General features: G+C 37.1%; 1 protein-coding gene across 3 annotated transcripts in view; it reads right to left on the bottom strand.

The window, feature by feature from the left end:
- TANGO2 (transport and golgi organization 2 homolog) overlaps window positions 1-12,368 on the bottom strand; it is a 34,277-nt gene that overhangs the window by 5,167 nt on the left and 16,742 nt on the right. For all 3 annotated transcript variants that reach the window (XM_059827649.1, XM_059827648.1, XM_059827650.1), the window contains exons 6-7: window positions 3,092-3,162; window positions 787-940 (exon numbers count right to left, since the gene is read on the bottom strand). In XM_059827649.1, coding sequence (XP_059683632.1) covers window positions 787-940; window positions 3,092-3,162 — 225 coding nt within the window. The remainder of the gene's footprint in view (window positions 1-786; window positions 941-3,091; window positions 3,163-12,368) is intronic.

The following is a 12,368-nucleotide window of genomic DNA, read 5'->3' as shown; positions in this document are numbered from 1 at the left end:
AAGTTTCTGGACGGTGAGCAATGATAGGAGTTTAGATGACAGCACCTCCTTTACCCTGCTCTGGGTCTGGACATTTAAATGGTATCAATTTACTTCACTTTTAAACATCCTGCTTAAGGGCTCAGGTTCACTGCATGGCCAGTACTGAATGCAGGGACCTTACTTAGGTACTCAAACTCATCTCTTGGGAACTTCCTTGACCAGAGGCCTACAGGTGAACTACACAAATACTCCCTTACCTCCTTCCCCCATTTAGCCTGAAATAATTGCACTTTTGAGGAAGGCAGCTGGTTCTACTTTGAAAATAGCTTGCTTCTCCACCCTCTGTGTCCATTCTAGGCAGCAATACAGAATAGCTAGCAGCTACTAACACAAACCTGCTCATGTAAACAAGTGCTTACTCTGTGTGCAGTAAGAAACCGAACCTTACCCTACACAGTGAGCCTCCACAGAGCTCACAGCGAGCAACTTACACATCCTTGCCTTGCACTCATTACCCTTACTAAGAGAAGTGCAATCTTTAAAAGAAAAGGGCACAGAGAAATCAGTGTACAGTCTATGAGTACTAAGACTGCAGTAATAATGTTTACTGTGTCTGCTGCTTAAAAGAAAAAATATTGCTGAAAATCAGTATAGAGAGAAAGAACACTACTTTTGCCCGTCATTATCCAGCTTTAGTCAATTAATATAAGGCAAAAGTTTCTTTTCTGTCAAAATAGCTTCTACATGCAATTTTTAAAATAGTTGTATCGCATTTTGAGGAAACTCTGGCTATCATGTTCTTACGGCTCTTGATTATTCATCACTGTAAGAAGCTCCTGCACCAAGTCTTCTTTGGTAAGGTCTTGACTTTTCTTGACCACTTCTGTGAAAAGCTGTTTCCCATATTGAAGTTTCTTCCATGGTGTATCCAACAAAGAATTACTCAATCCATATATTCCTATACACACATACAAAAAACCCCAAACAATTTACTAAACTCTGGAGCAAAGAAAAATAACTTATATACTATGCAAAAAATAACTTCATAATTATTTTATCCCACACAGTCTGAGGGACAGAAACAAATGCTATAAGCAAATTCATCATCAATCTCTTATGATAATTTGCTTATTTATCCTATTGCCAGCTTTCATTTTGCTTCAAAAATAAGAGAAGTCATTAAACTATGTATCAAAGTTGTATATTGTGATAAAATAAATACAACACCCCTTCAGATAGTAAGAGTCTCCTAGGTGTGCAACTCATAATAAAACAACCTAATCATTTCTCAACAATTCTTCTGGACCACTACTTCTGACTGTCCTATTAGGAGGGAAAAAAAAAAACCACAAAAACAAAACACAACCACAAAAAAACCCCAAAACACCCACTTCAGAGGATCATTGCTTTAAGTTTACTAAGATCAGCTGAATTTGAGATTTTCAGCACTGTTATTAACACAATGTGCACTGTGGTGTGAAATCGGGTGAAATATCAAAGCCTTTTTTTCCTCCAGAACACAACACTAATAGAAACATTAGGGTATTACATAATCTAAGAACAAAATAACTCGTAATCATGATATTGTTGATTTTATTTCTGTAAAGCAGCCTTAACCCTTCAAGCTTTACATGTCATGAAATTGATGAAATCTGTAATAAGAAGGTTATGTGGAAAAAGTTTAAGATTTAAAAGCAGTAACAATAAGTATTTACAGACCAGTCCCTGCGGGCCACTTCTAGCTGCATAGTATCTACATACTTACTAAATAATGTTTGGGGGCTGGGGAGACGGGAGGTGAGGAATAAAAACCAATTTAATTGAACATGGTATTCTGGTTATTTGCAGTTGTCATTACAGATTTCACAAATTTTAATACAATTTCAGTGATTCCCCAGCTAATCTTTAGCTGCAGGTATGCTATAAAACACATGCCCTATTCCTAAACAGGAGACTACAGCAGGCATGCATTTTACACTACGCTGTGCTTAAGCGCTCCTCTGTCCTAATATACAGTACTTTGGTTGACAGTTTTACTCTAATCCATATTTGCAGCAGTTACTTTTAACCTCTGGTTTGCTAAACTATGAAAAAGGTACAAGAGAATTATATCATTTTTGCAGTCTAGTATTTTCCAGTTTAGCTATATTAATCATTAATCTGATTTTACTCTTGAAAAACACCGCCAAGCAACATCTGATGACAAGAATGAGCCTTCTCTTTAGAGGGACCCTGTATTTCTCACCACAATCCAAACAAGTAAGCACAAAGATTACCAATCCTCAGCTCTCCCTCAAGACAGCCACGTACATAGAAAAGAAATTTGTTTTTGAAGCATGCAGACCAGAACTACCTTTGCTACAGTCTGCAGATACCCAAAATTTGTAATTCAGTTTCTCATTACAAAAAAAAAATATTAAAAATCTGGCTGCTTGTTTTGTTTGTATTAACCTGTTTTGTGCTTGTAGCTGTACAAAATTTAACAGCTGTTTCCAAGAATTTTTGCTGTAATTGCTACAGTAACTATTTGCCTACTGGCAGAACATTTTGACCATTAACTTAAGCAGGCAAAATAAGCCACTGTCATTAACTGTTATCAACCACCTACATTGCTCAGAGCCTTCGATGTGTCCTTGTCCATTTCAGTTGGCTTTTTGATGATGAACTCTGGAGCAAAGGGCTAGATCTTAAATATTCTAAATCAAGCCACTTTTTTTAAAAGCCAGCTCTGTCCCTAGGGGAGCATAGTCACACTATGCCCTTAACACTGCTGGGTAAGGAGAGTTAGGGCCAAATCCACGAACCTTTGAAAATTCCATTCCTCAAGACAGACTCCTGTCCTTCAGTCACAGTTCACTAAGGAGCATCCCACTAACTGCAGTGCAGGTGGGTACAGTGTCACAGGTAGAAGCTTTTAATTAACTATTGATTCTTTACTGAAATTTATTAGTAAATACTTAAATGAATTTAAGGACATTTTTCTTTTTTTTTTAAAGAATGCAAAGAAAAAGTTAGTGAAGACAGCTAAATTACTAGAGCAATACAGCTACATTCTGACTCCTTTAAAAGAACAGAGGGTAATACTCAGGCCTTTCTGAAGAAAACCTACCAGGATTTAGGAAAACAGGTTCTGGTTCTCCTTTGTTTCCATAGTAGCAAATTACATCTCCTTTGGTGGTACTGAAAAATAAAAATAAGAATTTCTCCTTGAAAAACCATAAATTTCTATATTTGATTATGCCCTAATTTCACACAATCTTCAAACACAGCAAGATGTTTCTCCCACTGTTACTACTATGATACCACAGCCCAGAGATTAGTTGATGAATTCTATTGCTCTCCTCCTCTCAAAAAACTGTATTAGCTGTACCACTGTCAAATAACACCATTATAATTTTTAAACATCACTGTAATAAAATTCAGTAAAAACCCAGAACTGCTGCATGGAAAGTAGCCAGGCTTAACGACAAAAGTCTGTATGGTTTTGAATAACTGGAGATTCAGTTACTTGGGGGAAGGGGGCACATTAAAACAAAAGGACAATCCATCACAGCAAGTAACATTTACCCATCATCTCTTTTGCACCGCTACTGCATTCGAAGAGGCTGACTACTGTGGGCCGTTTTATCTGGCAGAAGTAAATTTTCAGGCCCACTTATGGCAATGTCGTAGGGCATAGTTGGGTCCTTTAAGTGACAGATATGCATTTTCAGGCTGTTTTCAGATAATTGTAGTTACTGTTTGTAAGCTCTCTCTATTTGTAGGTACTGGCTTCAGCACTCGCTCTCTCTCGTGCACAGTTTAGCAGGGGGGATCTCACGTAACATTCAAAGACAGCTTCCAACGTTGCAAATAACTCTCACTTGGCAGAGATTATATCAACATATACAAATAGCATAGATTTTTAAGTAGTCATACTGGTATTGACAACACAAATACCAAATGAACGGATAAGGAAAAAAAAAAAAAAAATCAAAGTCATCAATAAGCCTTGTATGTCCTGTGGGAAAAGGAGAGTGGGGAATGGATTGCCATTAGATGGCTCACTCTCAACATCCCTCAGTCCCATCAGCTGACATGAAATAGTGATTCTTCAGATTGCTCCCAGTTGCTGGGGTTTTTGGGGGTTTGCTTTTGGGTTTGGGGTTGTTTTTTTTTTTTTAATTTGCCAGGACACAGCCATGAGATCATATAATTCTGTATTTCACTCTATGATTTACTTGTTCACCGTGGAAAAGAGTATTATTCCAGTTACCAACAAATACATTCTGACCAGTTCAGCTTTTAGTTTGTCCCTCAAGGTCTACCTCCTTAGACAGCAGATAGACTTTTTGAATGACAAAAAAAAACCCCAAACACAAAACTTACAGTTAAGATTGAATTTGGATTGAGTAGCGTAAAACATAATACAGCAGAGAAGCCATTTCTAGTTCCCCATTTTTCCCTTAAGATAAGAAGACATATCTGTGCCTTGATGCAAGTAAGAGTATATACAATGCAATCAATGATGTACTGGAAGTTAAATTGCTCTGCATAAGGTAGCATCCACTACTCAAACCTTAATAACAAGCAAAACATCTTGATTTAGCTGTTTATATTCTTAAAAAAGCCATTCTGAAAGACATTCTACAGCATCCTTTGCAAGTCAGCCAAATGAAGAAGGAAGTATTAACTTACTAATTAAACAAGTCAGAAGAAGCAAGAGGAGGAATACAAAAAACACATAAAGCAAAAGTAAAACTGTGTTTCCTCCTCTGTGCACTACTATTCCTCCTCCTCCCAAACCTGTAAGACTTTTCTGGTGCCTTACAGAAAGGTGTCCAAGTTTTTCAGCATCGTAAGACGACAGTAATTATAGCAGGTAATATTTATGTACTGTTGCTTTTATTGTTAAATATCAAATAAGACAGCTCTCAGTTATTCAATTTACAATTTATCTACTGTTAAAAGAAAAGAAATGTAAGCATGCTTTAGTTACAGCAGGGCACTGAATATTAATCACTCCTTTCCTGTTCTGGCCCTAATTCTTATGCACTGAAGATTTTTACTAGTCTCTGCTAGACATGTGAATGTATTACCTGTGATTCAGTAAAAATATTCTTATCCATCAGTAAAAAAAAATAAATGTTAGTGAAAAGGCCATTTGTTCCTTTACCCCATTTGGAGTATTTGCATTGGGAATACCTAGATAGTCTGCAACAAAAGCAGCTGAAACGAGGTAAAAGGAAAACAAGATATGAGCAGAATTTTCTTTCCTTAATTTCTTGAGATTCCACTACCACAGATTGACTTGCATACGTGACCCACTTATGGAATCTGTTAAAAGAGCTGTGTTTTCTTAATCAGAGACAAAAGGGTTTTTTAAATTATTACACACTAAAGCAGAGAAATATAGCATTTTCAATGGGTATGAGAAAGTGCTGCGGAAAAGTACAGGTGGAAGAAAAAGAAGAAAAATTCTATAAGGAACAACCTGAACTTCCCCTCTATTTCTTGAGACTCCTTCAGGTACAAACAAGTTCCAAATTAGAAGTCACACAGAAAAAAGGTATAGTTTGTTCATGCGCAGGTAAACACAGCAATCAAAACAACAGCTATTTTTCACTAGACACACAACATTTTCTTTGTTGAATAAGCTTAAGTATTTGAAATAAATTATTGGAAAAGTGGGAAAAATATAATGAAATATTCACCTATTACGCTGGTTCAGCAATTTTTTTTTTGCCAGTATACTTGTCTGCAGAAATATTTGTACAAGAAAAATGAGCAAAAGGTATATTTTATATTTTTATAGTGATGCTATATACAATGCAAAGTCTTTGACTCTTTCCTATTACTAGCTCCTTCAGTTAAATTACCAAGATATTTCGCATTTAAGCTAGATGGACACTATTACAATTTTTTAAAAATTTCAAATACAAGACTCCCATACATTTTTCCCTTAACTGGATTCTGCCAGGTCTTCAAGGAGACAAGAAAAACTTTAGATAGCCAGAGAAGTTGAGCCATACTTTATCTGGCTGCAAACACTAAGCTACGTATCTGAGATGCCTGGGACCTTACAGGAGTAAAAACGGAATGGAGTTCAAAGGATCAACAGACCTTCTGTGAGGAGATCTGCGTGTCTGAGCTCAGTTATTCAAAAACTGGAACCTTTGAAAACAAGATGATTATTAATTATCTTGCTCAATGCATGTTATGGCCCCTGCAAAGCCTTACATAAACGAAGTCTAGACTCAGGCTGAAAACTGAATGGAAGTTACACTTAACATCCTCAAGTCCTTGTTTATTAATGTTAGGTTAGGACCAGTTGGCCATTTTAGCAATGTCAGGTCTTTCCTCTCCTCAGCATTCGTTATATAATCTTTAGGTCCAGTTAATGGTTAGCATAAAGTGATGTTAACATATGTATGATGCATGTCTATCCCAGCTGGGGTTAGACACCTTCCTACAAGCCTGGTTCTGATCGGTACATTTAGAGTTGGCACACAGTTATTAGTACTAATACTAGAAAGAATCCCTTGGCAGCTAAAGAAGGAGAGCATTGACCTGAGCTGTCATTAATAGACCGGTCTGACTTCTTGGCCCCAGTCACATGCTAAGATACAAGAAGTCATATACTCATAAGAGCGCACTGGCACACTGCGTTTTCCAAGAACAGGGGCATAGAAAAAGCAATGTGCAAGTAAAGCATTTTAGGTCACCTGAAGTTGGTGTGTTTCATGGAGCAACCCATTTCTATTGTATCTCAAAAGCAAGGAGTAGTACTTTGAAAAATATAATCCATAAATAAAAGCCAGTTGGAATTAACACAATACAGACAATAACCAAGCACAGGGAGAACAAATAAACAAAAGTCAAAAAAATGAGAGGGGGGAGTTGGCTGCTAATGGCCTATTTTAACATTAACACTTGGGTCATTAAAAAAATTAAAACTACACCAGCAATTATAAATACACTACTACACTACAAGCATTTTCTGTATTAAGCAAATAAAGCAAAATCATTAAGGTCATTTTAGGGTTTTTTTTCAGTTAAGACACCAGCAATTACACAAACTATTTTATCGGTGCATTAAATAATTTATTTTCAAATTGCCCAACCTGTATCTGCTGCGGAAGGTCTACGAAGAGAAAAGAGCAGAGCAATTGTTATCATCTGAGGTCTCAAAAGACAGAGTTTTAGATGGAAAGGTAGAGCCCTTTAGATGGAAAGTAAGCCCTTGAACACAGCTGTAAGACAAGTCCTGTCATAAATGAGACCACATGCTGAATAAGTAGGCATTACTGACTTCCTTTAGCAATGACTTTTTATGTGAAAGAATATTATCATCTAGCATCTGTTCCGAGATTCTTGTGACTGAGCAATTCAGTAACAAGATCCCCTGGAGTTTAACAAAAAGATGGGGAATACATACAAACTGCGGGGTCACTAATTCTGGACATCTGTATCTTATTGTTTCTACATTCCACATTCCCCCAGATGTGTGTTTTCTATTACACTTGCCTCCACTGCAACACTGCTGCTGTCTTCTGTCAATAGAAGACTGAAGCCTTCCAAGACACTTCTGAAATAGGGATACTTCCAAAATCTAGTTCAGTGTGCTAGTCTGCTACTCTTTCTTTTATCATTTGGCTCTGCATATTCTCTTCCTACTGTTTATAGATACTCACTACTGAACACAAAGGCAGAAGCCAAGACGAAAAAAAACACTGTAAGCTTGATCACAGCAATAGACTCAAAATCCTGGCCTGGACTCAGATTCTCTTCCATCCCAGCTTTACAAGTATAGACACCAATTTCACTGGCGAAGTAATAAAGGCATAATTAAAGTGATGACAATAGGACCCAGTAGACGCATTTTTTTTTAAATCCCAGCCATAGCTGACAGCAGAAAGAGAAAAAACTAAGACTACATAAAAATTGTGCTTAGATACATCATTCTGTCAAAAAATAATAATAAAAGCAATAATAAATATTCTAGGCAACATAAATCTCGGTAGCAATAGATGCTTCGCAGCAACACGAAAGCCATGCAGAGTTTGTCAGAATTACTTCTTAATGCTGATGAAATATAAGCAATGTCCTTCTGCACCCCTGCCCTGCTTCAACTTCAAGGCAGCTCCAAGTCATGTTCAACAAAAATATAAACAGGAAAAGAAAAAAGTAATGAAGCAATAAAGCTCCACAGGGCATGGCTATCACCAAGAGATCACTCGCCCGGGCACTGAGCTCTAATCTTCTAACAGGGTGAGTATTTTACAAACAAGGACATTGGATTGTTTTATGAATAATGTGTGCATGTATTTTTTGTGCAAGGAGAAAAGATGGAATTGGCAGCTTGAAATGCTGAACAGTAGTTTCAACTGAGTACTATGGTTCACAGATTAATTTTCTTTTCTTCAATGTCCATGAGCTAATCAGAAAACTCTTTCTGTTCTGAAGTTTAAAAAACCACACACACCAAACCACCAACTATAAAGCCTAAGTGTTTTTGTACATATACCACCTACCACCAAATAAAATGATGAAAAGAATACTGCTGGATACTCACAGCATACAAAGTCTGCTTTAAAGCACTACTCTGATTTTGTTGTCAGTGTCTAAACATTTCTTTGGTGTTGTCCTAATTTTTTGAGCCAGGCAGAAGCTGATACCAGAAAGAAGAAATAAAATAAAAAGGTTTTTCAGAAGCTTTTTTCCTTCTGTTGACATCGGACTGTCCATCTCATTAGACTTGCAAATGACTGAGGATCTATGCAGAAATATTTCAAAGGTGGTAGTACAGAACATGTTAGAGAAGTACCTGGATACCCCATTTTCATGAGGAAGTCACAAGGAGCAAGACAGATATACTCTGCAGAAGGTGGTATTAGGACAGACAATGCATGAGAAGACACGTAAGTGAGCTTACAGAGCAACCATGACAACTTGCCCATCTACATTCTTTCCACACCAGCAGTCTGACCCTATCTCACTTTTCACTGGAAAGAGTCCTAAATCTAATTTCTGGAGAGCAATCAAATCCCTCCCACATAGCCTTGTTTTCATAACCATACTGAATGAGACAGCCCATGTTGCTAAAACCTGGTCACACTATTCAGGTGTTTTAATCTTATGAGGTCCTACACTATCAACAGTTCAGTTAACTCTTCTCCCAAACACCTTTTCTTCAGTTTGTTTTTTTTACCTCAATGATATTGCTGCATAACTCACCAACTGTAGATTTCCATATTAAAAAAGAAAAAATATGCATTATATATATTTATACATAATCTTATATATAAAACCACTTTTAAACATATATTTTTATATTATATATTTGTTTCTCTATTCCACACACACTCCAACCCCACTGTTTTGGGGACCTGCAGTTTCAACTGGAACTCAGTCCTATCCATCATCATATCAAGGATAAAACCAATTATTAACCAAACTTCACTCTCCAGATCAGAACATGAAGACTACATTCTAGCACATAATCTCTATTTTCAATACATTACCAAATTACTAAATGCAGGTGACGGTATAGTTTACTGCATTTCCCCTGGAGGGATTGAAAACTGCCTGTCACAGGGGAGAGCAGAAAAGCTTACATGAAAGGCCTTTTTCTGCAGCTCCCTCCAGCTGCCTTGGTTTGTAAGGGACATTTCACTTACTCCTCATGGAGAAAGTGATTCACTCCTATTACACAGGGATCTTATTGCACACAAACAGTATGGGCTCTAACCGACAATCTGTCAGAGGCTCTAAACTTGCTGGGGGAGTGACAAGAAGCTGTCCCTTCAGTCTGTCCTTCAGGGCAGTCTGTATTACACACTTGGCAGTACGGAACACAAGTGAGATGCTGCCACAACAGCCCTAACACAAGTCTGAGAAAGTCTGAGTAACTGTAGCAGCTAGATTGGTTGGACATAAACACAGGTTTTCCCAAGACAGAAATGCTGTCCTGATCATCAACAAAAGCAGCTGACTATTACTTCAGATATTACCACAAAGGGAGAAAGAAGGAAAACTGCTCTGAATCTTAAGCAGACATTTTCTTTGAGACCAGTCCAGCTTTGGATAGCCTTGTTCTTCTCTAATCAGACCTACTGATAGTCAAAGCTGGGGGAGTAGCCTTCTTAGAAGCTAATTTTGCAGCCACACAAGACTCCAAATAGACACAGTTTGCCATATGCCATACACTCAACATAAAAGTACCTTTAGCATAATGGGATAAGTATTCATGACTCTCATGCTCAGCAGGTACAGCAATATGATAAACTGAAGGGATTAGAAAACTAGAAGTACTAAGTATTTTTTCCAACACAGTATTCTTATTAAAAAAATAAATTAATAGAGTTTAAACTGACATCATGTGATGCCAAAGAGCAAATAGATTACACTAAAAATGTCAAACCCCATGCATGTTTAAAATAATAGTCACCAAAGCTGTGGAAATACACAACGAGATTTTACAACCTGTATGATGGTTTCCAGCTCTCCTTCTCACATCACTGCACCTCTATCATCTAGCATACTTTCATCATAATAATAGAGAGAAGATGAAAATTTCTGTTCCTGAAATGTGTACCTGAAAACTCAAATATTGTAAATCTCTCTAAATGTGCTGCTTACAGTCAGCAATATCATGTGCTCAGATATACCCCTCCCCAACAGTGCTTCATTTACACTTTCAATTTGAGTTTCCTCTCCATTTCACACCACTCTTACAGAGCCAATTGCTATTTGTTACACAACAGAACATATTAAGAATGGTCTTCAATCTTTTCTTTGAACAGTAACATGGCCTAACAAAATAGCATCAACTACAATAACATTTTCTATTTACACAGAAAAGCATCTTCCATTTATATGCTACATTTGTCTCAGGAGTACTTCTAACTTCCTAAAATGACAAGTTTACATATCATAGAAATTGCTCTGCATCGTTAGCTTGCCAAGATTTTAATTTCATCAGAGTATCCAAGGCTAAGGACACATCAAAATGGAGACATTAATCAACACATACAGCTTTCAGAGTGATAGTCAGCAAGGAATTATGACCTCCATCACCACACAAAGACTATTCAATTGAGCATACAATTCCCTATCAGCTTAGCATAGAGGAATAAACAAACAAAACCAACACATGAATGATTGCCTTAACAAATAATGTCAATCGAATCTACTTTGATACAACTATTCTAGCAGCCATTATGACTATTCTATTTACCTACATTAGAAAAATGAAACTCAAACATACTTACTGCTTGCTAGGTCACACCTTCAATATCACATTTGCTTGAAAACACAGTAAGACTATTTCTTCTGTTATCTTTTCAGTTACAGATAGCCTTCCAATTTATGAAAGCTAGCCAGGTAGCAACATGCAGAGAGCACAAAAAGTCAAATCCTCTGACCATAGTAAAAATTAATTAAGCAACAGAAAAATTTTGGGAAGTCTCTGGTGGGATAATGAACTTTGTAGAGTTAAAATAACAGAAAAGTAGCAAACCCTGTAATTGCTTAACCTGCTTCTGGATTAAACTTCTGGAAACATAACCTATATGCTTATTTCTAAGCAGGTGCACCAAAGCAGAAATACACTGCTGGTATCTTCACAGGTGGCACGTGTTTGCCTTTCTGTATTCATCCTTTTAGACTTCAATCACCTATGAGTTTCATTTCACTTTCCTGTCATATCATAGCAAATCAAAAAATGAAAACTAATAGCCTGGCAAAATTTGAAATAAAGGCCTTTCTCAAAAAAAAAAAGAAAAAGACGACAAAACACTTGCAGGGAAGTGGGAGAGTAGGGAATAAATCACCGGTAAGTCTGAACCACCAGCTGAAGGTGGTCTAATACAGAAAGTGAAAAATGTGAACACAAGGTGATACGGTGCTAGAAATTATTTTCACTGAAAACAGCAAACACTATGACCTTCTGCTTTAAGTGTATGTGGTTTCCCAGAATTGTGCAGAAAACCTGAGTGGGAGAAGACAACCTGATGGTGCATGGCCTTATAAGATTAACGCTTCTGCAGAAAGTGTGCCAAAGCAGTAGTGTGCTCTTGGCAATTTATACCTGCTTATGATCATGAAGTATAAGTCTAACAGTGGTTGGTATGTAGCCTGGAGATGACTTAGCCCTAGATTTCCATTCTTCTGAATCAGGCATAATGCAAAGAAAAATCAGCATATATGCATGTATGTGCACACACATGTATGTGCAGCAGAAAGGACTGTGACAACCACATTGACTATAATCAAGTATCCAAGGGCCTTTCTTCAGCTACAGAAACTTGAAGAAGTTAAGGTATTTGTTATGCACTGATTTTTTTTAATGTTTCAAAGATTAATGATACAGCCACTCTGACAGGAATAACAGCTTGAAAGCTTTC

This window comes from Gavia stellata, chromosome 21, assembly GCF_030936135.1.
Source record: "Gavia stellata isolate bGavSte3 chromosome 21, bGavSte3.hap2, whole genome shotgun sequence".
Classification (NCBI taxonomy): Eukaryota; Metazoa; Chordata; class Aves; order Gaviiformes; family Gaviidae; genus Gavia; species Gavia stellata.
Note: the sequence above shows the minus strand (reverse complement) of the source record. Positions and strands in the feature narration are given on the sequence as shown.